Source organism: Alligator sinensis, unplaced genomic scaffold, assembly GCF_000455745.1.
Source record: "Alligator sinensis unplaced genomic scaffold, ASM45574v1 scaffold772_1, whole genome shotgun sequence".
Taxonomy (NCBI): Eukaryota; Metazoa; Chordata; order Crocodylia; family Alligatoridae; genus Alligator; species Alligator sinensis.
This window is the reverse complement of record NW_005842695.1, coordinates 784,983-807,307: the sequence shown is the minus strand read 5'-3', so window position 1 is coordinate 807,307 and position 22,325 is coordinate 784,983. Positions and strand designations below refer to the sequence as shown.

The 22,325-nt window shown below is 47.1% G+C and overlaps 2 protein-coding genes across 3 annotated transcripts in view; one reads left to right on the top strand and one right to left on the bottom strand.

The window, feature by feature from the left end:
* Positions 1-2,094: 2,094 nt before the first annotated feature.
* Positions 2,095-12,634, top strand: AMZ1 (archaelysin family metallopeptidase 1). Of its 2 annotated transcripts, XM_006034047.3 has the most exons (6): positions 2,095-2,427; positions 3,205-3,372; positions 4,224-4,352; positions 4,737-4,900; positions 6,049-6,225; positions 10,096-12,634. In XM_006034047.3, exons 1-6 carry the CDS (start codon positions 2,124-2,126, stop codon positions 10,663-10,665), a joined length of 1,512 nt encoding a protein of 503 aa, XP_006034109.1. In that variant the 5' UTR covers positions 2,095-2,123; the 3' UTR covers positions 10,666-12,634. The 2 variants fall into 2 exon arrangements, with proteins under 2 accessions (XP_006034109.1, XP_025071796.1); XM_025216011.1 differs by lacking the exon at positions 6,049-6,225.
* Positions 12,635-19,750: 7,116 nt separating this feature from the next.
* The window catches only part of GNA12 (G protein subunit alpha 12), a 57,429-nt gene continuing 54,854 nt past the window's right edge, over positions 19,751-22,325 (bottom strand). Inside the window, exon 6 of the transcript XR_003096331.1 lies at positions 19,751-22,031. The gene's annotated coding sequence lies outside the window, so the exon portion shown is untranslated. The remainder of the gene's footprint in view (positions 22,032-22,325) is intronic.

The window sequence follows — 22,325 nt, the reverse complement described above, 5'->3', positions numbered from 1 at the left end:
GCACAACACCCCTTTGAAAGTCCCTCAGTAGGAGGTTGATCAGGTTTGCTACAGCGGGCATTGTGCAGACTACCCACAGTACGGACAGTTTCGAGAAGCCATATATCTGTATCCCACAGCTGTAGGCATGCTCGATATCCTGTACAGGAAGCTAGGTAGCTGCACTAGAGGGCTGTGCACACAGTAGTATTCACAGTTACACGCTACAACTCTTCTCTCTTGACATGTTGATTAAAAAAAAAATAATTTTCAACAAAAAACTTCCCCACCCTGCCCTTGACCCTGCCTCTAACACTAGATTTACTTACCACGGAAGTACTAATAAAAGGTAGTTTGTGTTTCTTAAAACCTTTCTTGCCAAGATTAGTTTCAACCAGGACCACAGCGAAGACGCTTTCTTAGACCCCCCCCATCTTTCAAAGGGCTGAACACTCCAGTCTCCTCTTGCCTGCCTTGGTGGGGGTGGGTATTCATGATCCCTTAGTGATTTTTACATTGCTGATAGTTTATACATGTAGGTGCTAAGTATGACTAAGAAACTGGTGTTTGGATTATGGTTTTGTATGATTATTACAAAATTATTGAATGGGTGAAATCTTGGCTCCCGTGAAGCTAATGGCCAGATTCCCATCTACTGCAATAGGGCCAGGGTGTGCAAGGAAGTCAAACCGATCTTCTAGTTATCAGTCTGGACCAGGGTATGGCACAGCTCTCACTATATCTGCTAACCCACAAATGTTTGCTTTGCTAAGGTAGGTTGTTTGGGGCTTCTGTGGATAGTAATTGCAGAGTGGAAAGTGCCTCCACGTATAGGCTTGGATTGCCATCTGTAAAGGGAGAGAAGCAAGGGTTCTTCTGACAGTATCTTTCATTGAATCAACTGTGTATTTGGGAGAGATGGTAGACAAGTCAGACACAAAGGGCACGTCTACATGTCGCTCTGTGTCACAGTAGTGATGTGCTACGGTGATGTAGCAATCACGTGAGTCTACACTTCGTCGTAACAGCGCACTCCCCCATTTTAACACACTGCTGCAGTGAAGTCGTGGCTAAAACAACCTGTGTGCTGCAGTACGGGCGGTTACTGCGTTGTGTTGTAGTACTTCCTTTTAAGTACTAAAGCACACCACAGTAACAACGTTGCTGTAGGGCAACGTGTAGACATGCCTAAAGTGCCCTTCCTCAAGTCTGGGAAGGGAACAGGTACAGTAGAGACACAGGAAGAGCAAAGAAAAGTTCCCTCCTCTTTTTGAAGACTTGCATTGTGTTGTGTGTCAGATGATGGGGAGCTATTTAAAAACAAGGCCCTGCAAACCCAGGAGAAAGGCCCACATTTGCTCTGGATGGGTACAGTATTTGCATAGCACAGACTGGAGGCCTAGTCCCATCTCAGCATGCGCTAGGCTCAGCATAAACCCAGGCTGGAAGCCCTCTCTTTCTTTCCCCAGAGTCCCAAGCAGGGATCTTCAAGAGGAACCTATGCTGTAATGGTAGTCAAATGCCTAATCCCCGAGTCTGGGATTTTCCAAGTAAGGAACCTGGAGGTGCTATTCCCAGGACACTAACGGCATTTCCTTTCAGCTGGATGCTTTGATTTGCACTAGGTTTACCTTTTTGTATCAGCTCCAGGGCTCTTGATGCTAATCTAGGGTGGCACAAAGGTACTCAGGCATGACGGAGCTGGGCCATAAGTGCCTAGCTTGATGGGCAGATAGAACAAATGAACACAAGTCATTCACCATGTCCATTTGCTCATCTGAGCTGGCAGTCTGCCCCGGACCCAGGCTCTGAGGCTGCTTAGATCGTCTCCAGCAGATACTCCGAGTCAATACCGTCAAGAGCGGGGATAGAAAGGTGCTAGGAGAAGCAGTTGGCAGTGCACAACATGTATTATTCATGTTACAAAACACAGGAACTAGCCTACCTGTTTTGAGCGTCATCTGCTGGTACATCATCAACTACTCCTATAAACAGAGGGAAACGGCACTTTAGCCAGCAGCAGCCCAGACCGCAAACTTACCCAAGAGCAAACTGTTAAGGGTCGCAGGTGCCTCGCAGGTCTAAAAGACGGTGGTTGTATTCACTCTTTCTAGGCAGTATCACAGTCCCTGGGCCCATCTGCAATGCTGCAGTGCAGACATGCTCAGGAGTTCAGCTTTGGGCCCCGTGCTTTGAAGGATGCCCTCATCTCGACCAACCCTGCCCTGCAGGAGCTCTACACCAAAGCTTTCTCCAGTGCAGAGAAGCTGTTCCTCTCTGAAGCCTACAACCCCCAGAGGACGATCTTCTGCACCCTGCTTATCCGGACAGCCTTCGACTGGATCCTCAGCCGCCCAGATGCCCCCGAGGACTTTGAAACCTTCTATCACTCTATGCTGAGGAGGAAGCAGAGTTTCTATCGAAAGCACATCTACCTGCAGCCTATCGGTAAGGCAGGTGCCTGCACAAGGAGGGGAGAGGGGGAACATCTTTAAAGAGATGTGGGGGTGATTTATAAATACCAACAACCTCCTTTTCAGCCTCTTATGAGCACAAGGCTGGGAGGGGCTCCCCAGGCCATCATGTGCAGCAACTACTTACTCAAAGGCACCTAAAACCCATCTGCTCCAAACTTGCAACTTACTACAAATCCTAAAAATCAGAAATGCCAAGAAGAGCCCACAACACGCTTCAGGTAGTAGTGGAGGTGAAGGCATGGCCAGCACCCTGCTACTGCCACGGCAGCGAAGTGACAGGTTACTTAACTCTTCCATCCAAGAGCAAAGTCTGCAAATGGCCAATGCCACAGCAAGGCCCTTGTGTTCCCGTGATCAAATACTGGGATGCCAGGGCTGGCTTCCAGCTTTGATTCAAAGCCATGGGTCACTGACAACAACTGGAGGGAAGGGACACACTGGAGGCAGCACATAACCCGAGGGGTCCTGTCCCATGTGTCCTCTGATATACTTACATTCAAATGCTCACAGGACCCACAGCTGTAGGGCTAAGCTTTGAGAGGCCTGCCACAAAGAACCTGCACCTAAGATTACTAAGCAAGCACCCTCTCCTAGAGACCCATCTCTCGCCACCCCCAGGCAAACCTTGATAAGCAGCGAAAAATACAGCTCCACCCCTACCTCATTCCCATTAGCCCTAAAGAAGTCCCTTCAGATGTTTCAGCTTCTCTCTAGCTATAAGGTTTGACACTAGTGCTTTTGTTCTTAGATCTCACTGAAGGGTCTTCTGGGATCTCACTGCTGGATTCCCTTAGGAGCTGTGTTGAGTCTTTCTTCCTGGGCCTTCGGGTAAAGTGCCTTCCCTCCATTCCCATCTCGTCCATTCGCTGCTGCTTCCGACAAAACCAGGACTCAGACAGGGTGCAGCTTCACACAGGTAAGAGCGTGGAGTGATCTGCCGGGCACACCAGCTCCTGACGGCCTCTCGGCCCACACCCACTCCCTTGGGAAACATCAGAGTATTCATCTCCCTGCCCAAACAGGAGGAGGAAGGGAGTGAATAGGGAAAAATCCCGTTCCAGTGGAAAATCCAGAACTTTGGGGCTGGAAAGAACAATAGAAAAAATAGACAAGGCAGCAGTTCACATTATATTTTCCCCCTGTTTTTATTTGTCAGAGATATTTTATTTAAGTTTTGCAAGATAAAAGCTGCTCTGTCCTCCCTAAGGGAACAGAATACCTTTTGGCCCATGTTTCCCCATCTGTTACTGAAAGCCAAACTAAACAGATGGCCTGGGCAGTGCAAATGGGGTGGGTATTTGTTAGCCTCACATTAGGAAGCGGGGGTTCAAATGTCACTTTGGTCCCAAGCGAAATGGGCTTGTTGGTTGCCAGACTAGCAAAGCCACCATGCTGCCTAGTACTGCAGGCAGTTCTGGAGTCAGGCTGCTATCACAGGTCAGGGCTGAAATACTCACAAGGAAGTTCTCACAGCAGCAAGAACTAGCGCATCCTTTCTTTCATCTGCCTTGGCATTGAATTCACTCACTGGCCCAACAAGAATCCACTTCTTTGTCCCCAGAGCTCTCCTTTGGTTTCATTCTGTGTCGTAGCGTCATCTCCAGGAAAGCAAAGTCTGAAAAGTTCCCAGGGTAGAGGAGACAGACAACTGGGCAAGGAACTCAGCTAGCTTGGATTTTCATCCTTCCAAACCACAGTGGAAACTGGGACTCTTGCCTCGTCTTCCAGGCTGATTTGATATTTACCCTCCCTCTTCTGTTTATCCAGATGGGATCCTGAACTTCCTAAAGAACAACAAGCCCATGGATGCTCTCTGTGTCCTTGGACTCACACTCGTGGACCTGTACCCCTGTGAGACCTGGAGTTTCACTTTCAGCAAATTTCTGCCAGAACAAGGTGGGATTCACATTGTATACTCTTCCCACGTTGGGCACAAACAAGAAGGGTTCATATAGTATAGTGGGACATATCCACTGGGAGACTAGAATAGCCAGGTCCTTCCCGGGATTGCTGTTCATCTCCATGTTGATAGGAAATAGGACTTCTCTGTTTAAAACATGGAAACTCAGGACTCCATGCTGCCAGCAGCCTGCTGATGTGTACAGGGGAGGCTGACATGGTACAAGCCTTTTGGGATGTATGCTCCACCCCATCCAGTGCAGTGAGGTATACAGTCACTGGATTGTACTTAAGCAGCTTTCCCATTATGATGTCTATAGGTTAGAGGCAGCTGACAGTAGGCTAAGAGAACATCTCTTACTTATTTGCCTGTCTTCACAGAAGTGGGAGTCTGCAGCTTTGCCAGATTTTCTGGCGATTTTCCTCAGGCAGGCTGTAGCGCCTTAAATCCAGCCCTGCGGAGGGGAAAGTTGTGCGAGGTCACAGAGAAGACTGGAGACCGGACATTGCTGTTCAGCATGCTGGAGATGGTCCAGTGTTGCAAGGTGCGGTAAGCAGCCTACCCGGACCCAAATGTCCTGCAGCAGGGGGGTTATGTTCCAGCAACCTACAGATCCTGCCTTCAAGTCTCAAGAAGCAGAAGTGAGACTGACCTAACCACTGCCAGTGAAAATGGAACAAAGTATTCGCGTTAACACATCATGCTCAGCACTTTGCACCTTCCAATCCTGTTCAGCTATTCATTAATTCACCACAAGACCCCTGAGCAGAGTGAAGGGGTTTCATTTCTGTTTCACACACAGGACAGAGAGCAGCACCGGGAGGGTGTGAGACCTACCTTTATCATCAGCTCTGGGTTTCTGCTCCCACTACCAGTCTCATGCTCAGGGCACCGTCTGGAGCGCTGCCTGTCAGGAACTGGGTGGGCAGATGGGCGATCCCCTCTCTGTGCCCAACGCTGTCACTAGAGAGATCCCACCAGTCTAGAAAGCACTTGTCTCTAATCCATGACAGATGTAACTAGGTTCACAGGTGCATGCAATTTTAATCCCAGCCCTACAGCATAGAGGAAGGGATTTGCCAGACCCACCTCCATGGACCCACCAAAAAAGTTTGCACATTTTCAGAACTCCTTGTAACCCAATCCTTCCGCCTGTACACACATCCTCTTGCTATTTCTCCCCAAACTCCCTTCTATAGGGCTTCTTACAGGGCTTGGCTCCTTCGCTGAGCAGCTGTTGCAGCTTCATACTTCTCTGCATTCCCTGCTGACTGCTCAGTCTTTCCTGCCCTGCAGTGCTTTGCCAGTCCCCGCTGGATCTCTGATTGGGAGAGGAAGGCAGCTATACTGGGTGGCTGGAGCATTTGCAGGTGGCTATCTAGTGTTTCTGACCTATGACTGTGCCACCAAGAGCGCTCTCCCCCCCACAACCCAAGTTGCTTACAAAAACAATATCCAAATCCCCACTCTGTAGAGCAGAGAGTCTGCATGTTGGGATAGATTGGAAATCTGGGAACTAGGCTCACTCAGGGCCACTAGCAGAGCAGCCTGGAGGGAGCCTGTAGTTGAGCTGACACGGAGCTTGGATTCCTCTTTTCCCCCAGATGTGGAAAGGCAGAGAGAAGGGAGGTTGTGGTGGGGGCTGGAGCCTGGAGTGACCCTTTTCTTCTACGATTTTTGCTTTCTTGGAAGGTCATGTGCCATGAGATCTGCCACCTGATTGGCCTGGGGAACTGCAGGTGGCTGCAGTGCGTCATGCAAGGCGCGCTGAGTTTGGACGAAGCACTTCTACGGCCCCTGGAGCCTTGTCCCATCTGCCTTAGGAAACTGCAGTATGTCGTGGGCTTCAAGCTCGTCGAGCGCTACCGGGTGAGAGACAGACTGCTACAGCTGCATTTTGGGCACTGGGGTGAAGAAGGGAGTCCAGTAGCTTGGTAGTCTATCCCTGAAGCAGCATCCTGTGAACATGTTATAGAAAGGACAGGCCTAAAAATACACACAGCTCAGCCCCAGGTGTCAGTGCAAGTTACCATGGGAGAGGGGGCATAACATGACAAACTGTGACTAATACTTTGCGCTTTGTAGACAGCCTCCAGAGCTGTGCACCGACACTAAGATGGTAACTGCTATCCCTATTTCACTAATGAGGAGGAGGAGGAGGCAGAGCCAAAGTCAAAGATGTAGTCAGAATGTGAAAGCTCCTGGATCCAGTCCTCTGCTACGGGACTACATGATTTTGTCTCTCAAAGCAACCCCTCCTACCACAACTACCTTTAGACATCACTCATAGGTCATTCCAGTATTAATGACTGCTAATGCCATCTGCCACTAGTGGCTAAACAGCTAGACTCAGTAGCGCTGAGAAGAACACACTGCAGTTCTTGCAAACCACCCATCTTGGTTTTGATTCTATTCTCTCCAAAGGACATGCATCATGCTCAGAGACCGAGTTTTCCAGAACTGCCCATTTTCAATTCCATGCATTGTGTTTTCACCATGTCTGTAATTAGCTGTGCAATTTCAGGGGGATTTCTAGGTTCTTTTCCTTAGTTCTTGTTTGTTCAGTTTGGAAGGAAGACCTATTTCATACAGAAAACAGTTGTCATTGCAAGTGGAGACAGAACACACTATACCTGGTTGTGTTGCTCATCACTGTGAGGAACAGCCCACCAGCCTTATCTTCTAGATCAACTGTCTGGGTCTAAACCTGAGAGATCCTCACACCCAGCAGCACTAGGCTCCAATTACTACAAGTCAAGGGGACAAGAGCTGCAATGCAGCTACTCCTTTTCAAGAATCGCTCAATTAATATTTCTATAAATGGCTTTCTTCAACACCTGTTTCACTGCAGTGAATATTGCGATTAGTTCAGCCTCCCCAATGCCACAGCAAAAGCAGCATCGAAGAAAAGAGACAACCCTCACCACCATGCATCATGATTGCCTCTGAGCCCATAAGAAAATAACTAGACTGGGTACAGGCTATGTATTATAGTTGTACTCGTCTCTCTAAGAGGCTTAGGTACTGCCTTGATGCAGGCTGAATAAACATCTAGAACGCCTAGAAAGACGGATGAAATAGGAGAGGGCAAAGAGTGCTTGGAAGCAAAATCTCATCAGAAAGCCAAGCTGCTGGCAAAACTCATTTTGAGAGGCCACAGCAAATCAGCGCCAGGCATCTGGAGTCAGCCTTACTTTTTGCTATTGGTTTTTCCAGTTGGAGAATAACCAACCTGCCTAAATCACATAATGGCTCAGGTCCTGAGTAATAGATCCGGGGAATGCCAGGCACAAAGCTGCTCTCCCGCCTGGAGCAGACAATGCTGCCAAGGTTAATGACTGCAGCGCAGGTTACGGGCAGGGCACCCAGAGGAGGAAGATAATCTTTCTGTAAGAGGATGAACGCTGCAATTAATCTGAGCTGCCCTCATAACTCTGAGTTATTTAGACATCAGGCAATTAAGAGCCTCTTGTTCCAGGGTTTAGTTTATCTTGCAACTTAAAGCAAAAAAATCCACAGGCACATAATGCAATCTGTTCCACTTACAGCATTGGCATATCCTGCATCTCTGACCTTGATTTTGTTTGTAGTATTTTTCTTCAAGGCTGCAGTGAGGAGAGCAACTGGAAAGGGACCCGGGCTTGTCTTCTCAACAGCATTAGTTCCATTTAGTTTCTCAGTTTAGCCTAGCTTGATCCCTTACCCTGGAGATTTATTCTCCCTGCCCTTTGCAAATTGCTCTGTTCTACGTGACTGCATAGAGGAAATCCTCACTTATAACCATGTCAAACTGACCCAGGGATTTAACAGATGTGGGCAAGGGCAGGATCATCCTCTGCTACAACCCACTGGCCCCTAGTGTCAAATAGCAGGCTTTATGCCATGCTCAACAGTATATTTTGAGCAGGCGAGGTCCCTGCTGCTTCTCCACAACCATTCATTTTGCAGTAACAAGTGTGTGCACAGGCTCCCCTGTCTGGTTAAGCACAAAACACACAGCCAGATCTACCACCACAAGTAAAAGAAACCCTGCAGACAGAGAGACTGGAAAGGATTCTGCCCTATAACTGTGATCTTGGGGAGAGCTATCCCTCCACTAGACCTGGAAAAAAACAGCCTTGTGTGTCTGGATGTCCTGGCCTCAGCTCACTTTTGCTTGGACTCGTGCTTCCCTCCAGTATTGTGGCTTGGGCTGGGCAGCAATTTTGGTTTCTTTGGAGTTTCATTAACGTGCTGGATTTTAAAGAGCCATTATAAAATCCCTAGCAGCTCTCAGGCAGCCTCACTGTCATCACTCCCTGCTCTGGCCCCTGCCACATTAGCTGATACGTGCGCCTGTGTATGGAGGAGGATAGGGCTGGCTTTAATCATACAAGGCACCACATCAAGGCAGGGAGGGAAGTCTTTCCTTCTGGCCAAGAAAAATAGCAAGGGATCTCAGCTGTTCAGATACAGCTGAGCTCAAAGGGACCATTTTTTCCCTGTACAGAACTCTTCTCCAAGGCTTTGCTTTCAGACTGAAACGGGAAACATGGCAGCCTTCTCCCAAACACTCAGCTCAGTCTCTTTATATCACTGGCCTGCAGTAAGGAGACAACAGGGGGAGGGAAGAGCAGGAGGAAAGGAAAACTTTGGGGGAAAAGCAGCTCTGCAAATTGCCTGCAGGGCTCGGAGGCTTAGCCAGAGCGCGGCACTGGTGCCCTCTGCTGGAACAAGCCCGGCACAAATCCTGCCAGGGGAGCACAATGCAGTCCCACCCCAAGCCCGCGTTAGGGGCTGCGCTGTGTGCTTGTATATCCCGGCTGTCTCCACTGGGTGTCCTTGACCAATTGTACAACTTTGCAAAGACACCAGCTGTGGAGTAACAGGAAATGTAGATATAAAAGGCACTGGTATGTAAGAAGGTGGGCACGGGGGTGTGGAAAGCTGAGCAAAAGAGCACCCCGCACATAGCAATGCACCACATAAGGAGACTATTATCAAGTGGTGACTGTCAGTTGCTACTCTTCGTTCCCAGCCGCCTAAGGAATCAGTGTGCCAGGAGCAATTCGTTGTTTGCAGCATTTAAATATTTAAACAGGGAATCATCTCAGGCATTTCACTTTCCATGGCTTCTTTCCTGGAGCCCAGCTTTTCCTCATGCATATTCCAGCGCGAGAGATGAGGAACAAAACTGCATGTTAAAACAGGATTTAATAGGCTGCTGAAATGAGATTCTTCACACTTTTTCTCAGGAGCATTTAATATTCATATTGCTTCCTCTGGAGGGGCACGGGTTGGTTTGGTGCTTTTACCCTGATTAAAGGCCTGCAGAGGTGTGCAGACGAGCACACGGCTAGGCCTCTGCTGGCTGCTGCTCAGAAGTGGTCCAGCCCTGGCCGCCTCTTTTAACCATCAGGGCAGGGACTTGGGCAGGGGCCTTACGGGCTGTCAAGGTGCAGATACATCTTTCACACCCAGTCCCTCCCAAATAGGAGTTCAGTTTGCAGCTCTGCTCTTCTCTCTCCCCGCTGCACCACCAGGACTGTTAAGGGTGCTTCTAGCTGTAGGCACCCACCTTGTACCATCTGAAAAGGGAGTCTCTTTTCAGAGATGAAGTGTTCAGTACTTCCTGAAAGCCCGAGCCCTTTGGGTCTCAATCCTGAATGGGCCCTTTGAATATCCCATCCCCCTGGTGTTTGCCGTTGTGCCAAGTTCTTTCTCATTCTCCAAAATGAAACCTTTCTCCTGTCTCCACAGAAACTGTATGCTTGGACACAAACTGTACTGTCAGCCTGGGCCACTCAGGAGCCAACAGACCTGTCAGCCGCTGAGGACCTCCTACCATTCAGCTCGGACTCAGGGATGTGCTGCGAGAATGACTCCGAAGCGGTCACTTCCCTGTCCGAGCCCCTAACCCCGGACACATGCAGCCAGGCCCTCTCCATTGGGCAGGAGCTGGAGCACGATGAGCAGTCGTGTTCTCTGGCCGACACGCACAGCGAGCAGGAGCTGGACGGCACCACCAAGACCACAGACATCATCAAGGAATACGAGCTGTGGCTGGAAATGTGCATTGCTGCCTTGGAGAGGAATGTTTCTGAGGAGGAACTGGCCCAGGTGGACCAAGCTGTGGATGCCCTTGCCAGGTGGGAAATGTTTACAGGGCAACTTCCCACCATGAAGAAGGACTTGCCCTTCACCAGGGACAGCGTAGGGTTAAGGAAAGTCCTTGGAGACAAGTTCTCGTCCTTGCGGAGGAAGTTGAGCTCCAGAAGACTGCCGAAGGGGGAATCCTCTCCTCATCGCTGGAGATGGGAGGAAAATTAGCTGGGGCCTGACTTTTATGTGCCCATCTCTGTCCTTCTGGCAGGGAAAGAGGCAGCCTGACTCCTCAGTTGCCTTTGATTTAAGTTTTGTTCTGTTATTACCCCGCATCAGATCTTTCCCACCAGAAGTTACATCTCACCAGAATGAAGTGTTTCTTTTTCCCCCCAACGTGGAGTTCAGTCAGTCTATCTCCATCTCTAAGAGCTTGTCTGTATGAGAGAGTAGCACTGGCTTAATGTAAAGTGTCAATCCAAACCTATGACAGGTCCCATGTGGACGCTCCTACTTCAGTCTGGCTTAAGGTGGCTTGGAACAGGTTTAAGTTAAAACCAGCTTAAAATACATTTGTGTAAAGGTTTACAGCAGTTGAGGGGAAAAAAAGGAGCAAGTTAAGCCAATGCAAAACTCCAATGTAAGGAAAGCACCAATCTACTTACTAAAAGCTTAAGCCATACAAACATGGCCATGATTTTTCATCTCATGTAATGCCAAGTGTCCATTTCCAGCCAGATCTCTGATCCAGAGGTTGTAGGAGCAGAGCTGAGGCTTTCTAACCACAGATCCATAGAGTCCAGGTAGACAGCAGCAAGCAAGGTCTGGGAAGTCAGATGGTAATGGGCACTGGGTACAGCAATAAGTAAAAACCACCACTGATTATCCATCACAAACAATGGCTTTATGTTGGCTGCCACACAGGGGATCTCTAGGAGCCAGTACAGCCAAGATTGTAGCCATGAGCTGTAACAACTCTTATCCTCTGAGCATTGGCACAGAGAGGAATTCCTAACACAGTCACTGGTTACATTTGCTTGCAGGGACTTTGCTTCCAGCAGCTGACACATCAGCTTCTTCCCCTCTGGCCAAGGTCTCCAAGTCCGGTCTGAGTGCATTTACTGATAGGAAAACACTGCAGAACCTGCCTTTCAGTTGATAGCAACTCTCCAGCTATTTATAGCTGGCTGCTCATGAGGCTGACAGTTTTTCAAGCCTCGTAATAGCAGGGGCTGGCCCTCTCCATCATGGTTTCCTTCTGAATTCTGGCACTGATAATGCAGTCATCAACTTACTCTTGGTGGCCAGACTTAGTAATTTTAGATCCAAAACATCTATTTAGTTTCCCGCTGCCCAAGACAAGCAAGCAGGTCAAACTGAGTCGCGAGACTCCCCCCCCTTCCCCCAGCTGAAATGTTGGGCTTTAATAAGGGCACCAAAATACAGGCCCCAGCATTCTCCATGCAGCTGAAAATGGCAAAAACCAAGGATTGCACTTTGTGGAAGAGGGCAGTGAGACAGCTTGCTCATGCAGGTGACTGGAGAAGCCGGGGTGGCTTTTCCAAGAGAAGCTTGATCAAGGGCAGATGTCTAACGAACAAATTAAAGCCAGCACGGTTCATAGAAAGAGGAAAAGGGGGCCGACTTCTACAAGACTAATGATGTCAATGACTGGAAACGTTCCCGCCCTCTCCCCTCCCACAGCCCCTACATCTGGAATCCATGTTAGGGGAAAGCAGCTGCTGCCGCCCCCTGCCGGCTCTGTAAACCCAAATCGCTGGTTCACAATTGCTTTTCATCTCTCAGCTTTTTCAGACCTACTGAAGCTTTTGAACAAATCCTACATGGACGATAAACCCAGTTGCTGTCCACATCCTGTTCTCACCCTTTTAAAAACACTGTTACTATTTTAAACAGGAGCCGACTCATTTTCCAGCCTGTTCATTCTTGCTTGCTCCTACAGTGAAGTCATAGGGCTAAATGTAAGGCAGTTCCCAGAAAGATCATGAACTCGAGATGATGGCATTGCTGTAGAACCAAAAAGGAAGAGGGAGGTGGCAGCCCTCAGCTGTGATTAAATTGCAGAGGGAACACAGGAGAGGGGTGGCTAGCTAAAGCAGAGATGTGCTTTTAAACATCTGATTGACATGGAAGTCTCCCTTGTAGGAAATGACAGAGGAAATGCAGGGCTATTCCCACTCACTACTTTGAAGCCAAACATTAAAGGGGGGGGGGGGGGGGGGGGGGGGGGGGGGGGAAAATGTGGCTGTAGCCGATTTAGCTTATATATAGCTTTTTGTTAGACAGTTATACCATAAAAGCAGACACTTCCTTTGAATAGCTCAGCTCCCCAACTCCTGACATGCTTGCAACATTATAACCGATAGTCACCCACTTACCAGTTCAGAGTCTAGGGCCAGTCCAGAAAAGGACAGAGGCTGCACTGGAACCTGGAGCTTCACACACCTGGGTAGGATCCAGGATGCAACAGCACTTCAGGGACAGAAATATAAAAGGATGACCACTCTTCTAAGCTCTCAGACAGTTGTGAGATAGTCTGTACAATCCTGGTGTGCAGGTTTCTTGTGCATCAGGCTACACTTAGCACCTGCAGAGAGGTTTCCAACAAAGTCCTCTTTAATCAGGCCACGCAGTCTTTCATCCCCAGTCAGATAAGTGGCCAGTTAATATTAGATACTACATGAATTGTGAAGCAGCTTAACCAAATACTGCACAGCCCAGGTCTGGCTCATGGAATCAGGATGTACAGGTGACCAGAGCCAGCAGCCACCAAGTCCTGCTCAAGGTAGGTGATGGGCATGAAAGAGGCAGAATAAATGACATCCGGTTTAGCACATTGTCAGTATATTGTTGTCCATGTTAACAATTGGAAAACATTCACATAGGAGAAAAGTGCCTGGCCAAAGGTTTTGTAGATAGTGTCAGACACAGAATCAGGGCAGATACCATTCCCACCTCTCCGCATGTATCCAAGCTCTGGAGGGGAGGAGTGCCGCTGCTGGGAGAGCAAACCTGACAGTTCTCTGAGGGAAATAAGCAATTATCAACATCAGATGAAGGTGTCCCTGTAAAGAGTTAGTCTTTCCTTTTAAACAGCACCCACTGCGGTTAAGATTTGATTAACCTTGCTGCGAGACACTGCAGTAGAGTTCACCAATAAAAACACCGGCTACAGTTATTAGCTGCAAATAGGCAGGGCACAAGAAGTGGCCTTCAGGTTTGTTTTTAGAAGGTTAATTTGAAGGACCCATAAATCAGTGCAAAGTAGCTTAATACCACGGGCTGTCAGCCAAGAGCAGTCACAAGCCCTGGTGAAGCCATGGACTGCTACATGAGGTAACGCACACAGCTACATCGTCCGCACATACTGCGCTGCAGCACCTAGGCTTCCTGTACTAGACAGTACTTCACCCCGACTTGGGGAGCCTTTGGTGCAGGATGTACACTGCAGAGCTGCACCAGCAGAATCAGTGTTAACTAATGACTGAAAACGCTCCAGGTCATTCAGCTCCTCGGCATCTCCCTCAAGGAAAGCAGTCAGTAAACTGGGGTGGCCTGCAATCCCCAGGAGATGAGCTGTGGTGGCGGGGGACGGGGTGGGGGGGATGGGACAGTGGTACAGGGTTCAGACAGCTATGTGAAGCACTGGCAGGAGGGCAACAGTGTCCTCAGCTGCATCAAAGCAGAACTTTGTTTCTTTGGGTGTCAGCAGCTCCCTTGCCTACTGTCTAGCTCCTAATCACTGCACAGGAGACCTATGCAGCCAAGAAGGAAACAACAAACGTTTAAAAGGATATAAGTAACAAGGTAGAATTTTACCCCTTGCAATAGCACAGCTCCACTTGTCAACTGTGTGTGAACTGTGGGGCACTCAAACTTGGGGGCAAGACCCGATGTTTGGAGCCGGTCATGCCCAGTCAGGAGCAAGGCCGCATGCACTATGAAGCATGCTTGTGGCATAGCCTGCAGGCCACTGCTCCAGGTCTGCCCCAAGAAGGGGCCCTCTTGCCTCTCCCCAAGGATCAGGAGGCATCCAGATACAGACAGTCTGAATGGGGCTGTGAATTCCAGCTCCCAACAGGACGTCTGGCTGGCAACCCCTCTGCCACCCTTGAAAGCCAGTGCGCCCATCTTCTCCGCAGGCAGAGAGTGAAGGGGATGTCTTGCCTTCCTGACTAAGGAGAGACCGACAATAAACGGCGATTCGATTACCAACCCATTTCTTTCATGGGAGCAATGCTAGGGAAACTCCCAACAGCAAACGCAGGCAAGGAAAACAGGTAGGATAGCGGGTGCTTTTAGTGCACCCAGAAGCTGAATGGAGAGAAGAATACCACACCACTGTTCTGGATTTGCACAGTCATTAGTCCACTTGCATCACATCCAAGGGGCCTTACTCAACTTTGCACAGGTGGGACACAAAATCCAGCCTCCTCAAGAGTGCTGTACAACTAAATCAGCTTGGGTGAGCTGGTGCACAGGGACCGTCTTCAGAGCCTTCAACTCCCAGTCTGCAAAAGCAGTAATGAGCAGTCATCTCTGTCCAGTTAGACTAATTGGAAGCAAGACCAAGCTTAGGCCTCTCTCCCTCCAATGACTGAGGGAGGAATCAGGATTGCATAGACAATTTTACCAGCTGTAGAACAGGCAGCTTCATGCTTTATAGTCCTATGTGTAGGGGCCAATTTCAGCAACTAGTGCAAGAAAGGCAGAGATGTAGAGAGGGATGTGTCCTGTCCTACTGAACAAACAGTAGCTTGAGGGAAGCATTAAAAACAGTATGAAAGCGTATTTATGACAGTTATCCCATTGACTGGGCTTGAAACTTTGCCAGGGAAAGGCAGCAAAGTGTCTTTATTTTTCGGAAGAGGTGGGGGTGGAAATCAATTGACTGCCCTTTGCTCAAGTTCCCCACTATCCTATAAATTGCTCCAAATAATAAAGATTTCAGCATTCTCACGAGGAAGCACTTTTCCTTCACATTCCAGTAGGAAACCCATCCTGCTTGCTTAACGTATCACCTAATGGGAGTGGGAAGTCCCAAGCATATTTTTGGTCCTAGTTGCTCATCTGCCTTGCTGCGTTTGATCAACAGAGCAGCATTTCCACATGCTTATCTGCACACTAGTTCGGACACAGATGAAAAGTCAAAGTTGGGTTGCACCACTCGGGTGTCTGCATCTTCTTTCTGGCTCAGAACTGAACTGACTTTTGAGGTGTCTGGCATCCACAGTGCCCAGAGAAGGTGCAGGTGCTTAGAACTTCTTTAAAAGTAAATCAAGCAAATTAACATCTGTGCAGAGAGATTTTAGATAACAAATCGGAGGCAACCAACCTCTCAATTGCTTGCCAAAATGGCCGAGATCTCTTGGTGAAGTGGTTAAAACTGTGTGCGATTTCCCAGGTCAAAGTAATCAACAATGTAGTGTTAATTCAAAGGACTTGCAACAGACATGTCACCTCTCAAAGCACAGGAGATGAAAAGTAAAGGTACAACAGTTAAGTACAATGCTAATAGAATCAGCTGGTGCTAAGATTGCAATACTGCAGGAAGGGACCAGTTAGATCATGGGGGGGTGGGGGTCAACACTTCTACACTGGTGATAAAAAGCAAGCGAGGCTGACGGGAGAAACACCACCCAGATGAGGGCATAGATGAAGGTGAGACTGCTCTTACTGGAAGCTAAATCAGCAGGGGAAAAAATTACTTTTAGCAGGTGCCGTCAGCCAAACTAGCTCAAAAAATCTTTCTTGCTTGAGTTATAAAAATTCATGAGCACAACTGCTTCTAGCTGTATCCCCATTAGCTTTAATACCTATACCAGCTACTAGAATTTGCCAGAATTGGAGTGAGCTTGAACTGAGCTCTAAATAGGAGAGCAGTTCACCAAAAGTCCCTCCTTGCGCCGTGCTCAAAGGCTCATTCCTGGACAGAGTAGAACTGAGGACAAGGCAGGGAACCCAGAAAGGTTACAGAACGTGCACTCCTTCGCCCAACGTCTTGTTGCAGGACAACCCGGCCTCATGTGGCTTGTATATTATTCACTCAAAGCTCAGATTTTCTTCTCTCGGGCAGAAAGTTCTTTCCCAAAATAAAATTATCCCATTTACGACACGGTTGAAGGATACGGCAGGCCATAATGAACAGTATAACAAGTCAAGTTTTAATAGATTTATAAAATTCATATATACAAAACAGTAAACTAATTCACCAAAGCTATAAAATACACTTTGTACACATCACAATATAAATTTTATCTAGTACACAGTTTTCATAAAATTGAGACTATCACAGCAAATAGGCTGCTTCTATTATGGATGTTGTTTTGGTGCTTTATAAAGACACTTCAATGGGCAGTCTGACACTGTGCTTTTACATTATGCAATTTTCACCTTAACTCATTTTAGTTTGTCACTGTCTTTCAAGTACGTACAAGCTGTTAGAAATTAAGGCTAAGGCCTTTCCTGCCCATGGCAGCGAGCAGTGAGCTAGTTTAGAGTTGCATGGCATTGCATAGGATGTGTGCTACAATGCATAGGCACCGCAGAGTTAAGTTAACTGCAGAGTAGAAGATAATACTTTGCATTGATTTCCTGGCTACATGATTGTGTCACAAGATTAACTAGTGTTTTGTCAGTTCATTTTCACATGTATCAAACCATATTAAAAAAAAAGTCAGCTTTGTCAAACAAATGATAGAATTGGCTGTTTGTGTTAAGTGTAGTCTTTGGAGATACTGTTTAGCGGATATTTAGTTTAATTAATAAAAAGATGTATTAGCTCTTCTAGTCCATTGGGCAAATTCAAATAATGAAACATGCTCATTTGCAAAAATGCTCTTTATCCCATAGACTGTAAAGGCTACGAGGCAAATGCAAGTTTGAACGCGCTCATGCACACAACTTGCAAAGAATTTACGGCAGTGCCTTGAAGTCCTGTGGTCTGCTGAAAGATCATCCTCGCACTATTGTCTAAAGCCACCTGCCCAGCAGCTTACCATGAAGCATGGTCTGACTGAAGCAATTACTGGGCAGAAATACTAAGAGACAGTCAAGTCACTCTGAGTGAGCAAACTCCCCTCAGGTCTTGGTTACCGGAAGCAGTCACCCTTCTCCCATACCAGGTGTCTCACTCATCTGGCAATCTCTGTTTATGCATCAAAACGTTTCTTCAAGGTTTTAAACTGGTGTAAGACATGCTGCCTATCAAAGGCTTGCAGACCACATATGAAGGGATTAGGTGCCTATAGCACAATGAAGAATAGCTGAAGAGGATCTTTCCAATGGAGAAGCAGGCAGGCAGAGAAGTTCCAACTTGCTGCTGTAACAAGCAGCAAAAAAGCTCCCAGGAGTCAGTCACCCGAGCTCAGAGTCACCGCTGCGGGCTTTTGTTTGTTCAGTACAATCAGCCTTTACACAGCAGCATTCGGGATCTGTTTAGAAACTAGAGTCCCTTTCTCCTCCACCCCCTTCCCTCATGTACTTTGGCATTTTACCAAAAAGCCCATCTTTACATTGGCCAGCAGAGATGAAATATAGATGTAGGCCAAGAAGGAAACTATAGCAATTTACAGAATACACCAAAGCAGCCCTAGCTCTCCTGGCACTGGAGTCATCCAGTACCTCCCCCCCTTCCCATGGAAAGGCAGGCATGTCAACATGCAGACAAACCTAAACACTGTGTTTAGGATACCCTTTAAAAAAAGAGACAGTCAGGCAATTCATAGTCAAGGCCCAGCTGTCTGACTCAGTGGTGTGAGCAAACAGAGGTACCACCTGATTGGTTCACGGGGTACCCTGGCTCCAAATATTTTGGCTTCTCATTCTCGTTTGTGTAAAACAATGTAGTGTCCTTTAAGTAGTGAATGAAGCAAATGTAGTGTTTGTTACAAAAGCGTGATTCATGGCTCCAAAGCGGAGATCTCTCCAGGTAACCACAAAAATAGGCCCAGCCCGGGCAGGGGCCACACAAGTACTGTGGTGCTATGTTGCCCTGTTGGAGGTCATCTCTAGGCTGGGGTGACCTTATGTAGAAGTGAGCAGGCAGTGGATTTGATGCTGTTTCAGCCTAAGACTGGCGCAGACTACCCTAGTTAAAAACATGTCCCAGGTCTGATGTCAGCTAGAAATCTGAAACATTGCTCTATTTTGTAAGTAACTATTCTCCAGGTGATCTGCTAAAACATCCCTACCCACAACTTTTCTTGCGTTACAGGAGAAGGGGCACAAACAAGAGGGGCTTAGAATGGAAGTGCTATAAAGCACCCCTCCTCCACCCCATTCATTTTGTACTTGACACCTCTATGGAGAAGTACGTTACTATTCGTTTGCAGAAATCAATACTGCCTCCATCACAGACGATGGATACTCAAGTAAACAAATGGGGGTGTTCTCCAGCCTCTAGTTTTTATTGCCCCAGGTGGGCATTAAGCAGGTTGCCTGACAGTACTAATGGCCAGCTGGACGTGAACATCTGTTGAAAAAGTGTCAAATCTAATTCAGGCCTCAAGGTTCATTGTTTGAAACTTTGCGAAACATATAAAGGCTACTCTCAAACAGCACTTGGAGTTTCCCCCTCCCCCACATACAACCCCCACCAAATTTAAGAAAAAAAGCCACCCAAGGCCTTGCAAAAAAGGTCAAGTGTCTACACTAGGGGATCTAATCAAAGGCAAAGCATAGGGCATGTCCTATTACTGCAACTGTGAGCTGCCGGCTACAGCCCAATTACACAACTTACATGGTGGTTACTCAGCTTGCTTGCACGGTTCAGTTTCAAGCAAGAACATGAGGATCATCATCGTAAACATTTACATTTCACTGATCAGAGCAACCCAAGAGCTGAAGGACTAACTGCAAACCTAGTCCGGTATTATACAATGAGAGTTCAGTTCCCATTGTCCTGCTCAGTGGTGCAATAAGAAAGGCCATACAAACATTCATTACCTCTACATTTCAAAGTACTGTCCCTGAGCTGTCAGCTTAGGGCACAAATGAAGTGGTCCTGGGCTTTCCAGCTTGTGCCTGCTCAAGGAAAAAGGATTACTACTCTCTCCAGTGGCTCCATCACCAATTTCCAGTTTCTCTGATCACTGGACTTCTTTGCAGACTCCCTCTCTGCATGCACTTGTCCACCAGGACTGCTCAACACCAGGTACTTTATCAATTCCAACTTTCCTTGGCTACAGCAATTGGCTTCAGGATAATAATTCAAAAGCAACTTTTTCCCCCAAGTCGGCAGAATTCAGGACCATGGATGAATTTTGAGGGGCAGCTGCTTGCAACATCAGGACCATGGATGAATTTTGAGGGGCAGCTCCTTGCAGCCCCATTTCCTCCTAGCCAGTGTAAGCAGCCTCACCCCAAAAGCGTAACAATGGCTGCCAGCAAAGATACTGAAAAGCAAGGAATGCAAAGAGAAGTTCCTCTAGACCGAGACTTGCTGAGCAAGACGCAAACTTTTGCCAGCCTTGGATAAGATACATGTATGGGAAACACAAGAGGGCTCTGAAGCACACAGAAACCAGGCCCCATGTAAACAGTGATGTTAAACATCCATTTTCTCTAGCGTTTAGACAGCCAGCATTAAACAAAGGCTAGACTGTAGAGGGAAGGGGAGGGGAGGGGGGAAGGAAAAAGCCTGTGCACAAGACATGAACTAGAAAAATTAAAACCCCATCAAAATGTGACACCTTCTCATTGCTTGCATAACCCCCTACAATCCTTGTGACACCCTTCCCCACCCCTCCCTGGGAAAAAGGAAGTTAGTGCTGCAAATGCATTGATGGGAGGCTGCTTTTCACACCAGCGACTCCATTTCAGCTGCTGTCGGGGCTCCAACACAGTGAAACTGTAGCCTGCATGGCCACATAATCAGCTTCACGAGCTCCTCCCACACTCCCAGAGCTCCTTCCAAACCAGAACCTCTGAACTACAAATGCTCCCCGCTCCAGCTGAACCTCAGCCAGCACTGTTAACCCACTGTTAGCTTTGAAAAAAACTAGCAGAAGGGGCTGGCTTCAGAAGCTCCTTTGGACACGTTTGAGCCTCGCTCAAGATTTGACAGGAGACTTTTAAACGTGTAATTACACAAAGTCAGCACGCTCAGTTCTGCTCCGCTGTATCGTGTGAAACGGGAATCCGATGTTTAACGTTGATGAGAACTAGACACATTCTAAGGAGCTGTAATTTAAAGTCAAGCGGCTGTTATGCTTAACTCCATTAAACCTTCACTGTCAAGACCTCTTGCTCCCTCCACATCTCAGGAGTCTGGTTTAATGGCTTGTTAAAAACAGCACTGGCCTATTAAACGTGTCACTTAAATACAACTGTGAAGTAAGCTTTTAAGTAAACAATCCAACATTTAAAACCCATCCGCCAAGTAAATCATTTGGTAATTCTGGAGTACTAACTGCCCCCCAAAATGTGGTTGGCTCAGGGTACAACTTCCTGGTCAGCTTTTTTGAGAGTGGTAATTACCCATGACTTAAAGGTGTCTTGTGCCAAGCTCACCATTTTGAAGACACAGGATAATAAAGCCCTGTTTAGTACAAGCCTCTAATCTGTCACTGTTTTATTTATTGCTAGTTTACATAAGGGTTGCCTCCTTTAACATGCTGCAAGCATTTCCTCTCTTTGTCCTTGCGGGAGACACCACACATGGAACAACCTTGTCAATGATCTACAAGTGACACACAAGGAATAGTGAAGAGATCTGGATGATTTTTTTTTTTTTAAGTATACATTCAAATCTTCCATCTGATTATGGGTTACAGGAAAAACTGTTTCCTGCCTACTTGGATGAACAATAACCCAACAAAAGTTACTAAAAGAGCTTTCTTGCCCAGCTGTGTTTACCTGCAAGTGGTCTCCAGGATGTCAGTGGAAAATAAAGCTACTACTGGTTTCTTATAAGAGAACTGAGCAGGAGATCAAGTTTGGCTGCTTGAATTCAGCATTAGTAAATTAATTACAGACTTCTGGCTTTGCTGAACTGTAGCTCTGGATAATCCAGTACTGAAAAAAGCAGGGTGTGTATTTAAATAGTTCTTAGCCAGGTAAATATAATTTGCCAATTAAACAACATTTATTCATCCAGACTCCAGCAAGAGAAGAACCTGCTGGGGTGACTGCTGTGGTCTTCCACTGAAATTCTTCAATCAAGTCCCATTGTATCTGGACAAAACATTCTGGGACAAAGTTTGTCTAAGTTGCAGATCTACCCAATACAGGCTGCTTCTGTAGGCTGCTTTCATAAGATATTTGAACTGTGCATCAAATGTATTAGGTTCAAAGCAAAAACAGCCATGTGCTGAACTCCCTGCAGCAGTCAGTGAAATATCATAACATCTAGGCTTACCCTATTCCAGTCTCTCTCTTTTTAAAACCATAACCACAAAAAAAGCAGCTAGACCAAGTTTTCCATATGTGTACCCAAAGTCATGGTGATGGCTTTTGATAAAGTTAATGAATTTGTACAGCTCTTGCTATGCAGCACCTTCACAGTCAGGTCCAATATCAAGCTTGTCAACCAACTGCAGGGAGTGTCAATGATCATCAAGGATACTGGTTTTCTTTATTAAAAAAAATACCAAAATGCTGATAAAAACTCCAAATCCACATTTTTCCATGATTAAAATGAAATGCCACTATACATATAGGTATCAGATGAACTTGTTTTATTGATATATTTACAATTTTAAAGAAATTTGGAAGCCTGCCAGTGCCTCAATCATTATAATAAAATAAAGTGTAAATACCTATATATTTTGGCCTTTGATTTTGTTTTATTTTTATCATGGAAACCCCCCCCCCAAAAAAACCCAGAGCTCCCTTTACCACCTTCACTCACCAGGATGTGGGTCCAG

Excerpts from the sequence above, each read along its gene's own strand:
- AMZ1 (XM_006034047.3), top strand. The coding sequence starts at position 2,124 with ATGCTGCAGTGCAGACATGCTCAGGAGTTCAGCTTTGGGCCCCGTGCT. Across the intron at positions 2,428-3,204 it reads CATCTACCTGCAGCCTATCG|ATCTCACTGAAGGGTCTTCT; the intron begins GTAAGGCAGGTG and ends TTTTGTTCTTAG. Across the intron at positions 4,901-6,048 it reads AGATGGTCCAGTGTTGCAAG|GTCATGTGCCATGAGATCTG; the intron begins GTGCGGTAAGCA and ends CTTTCTTGGAAG.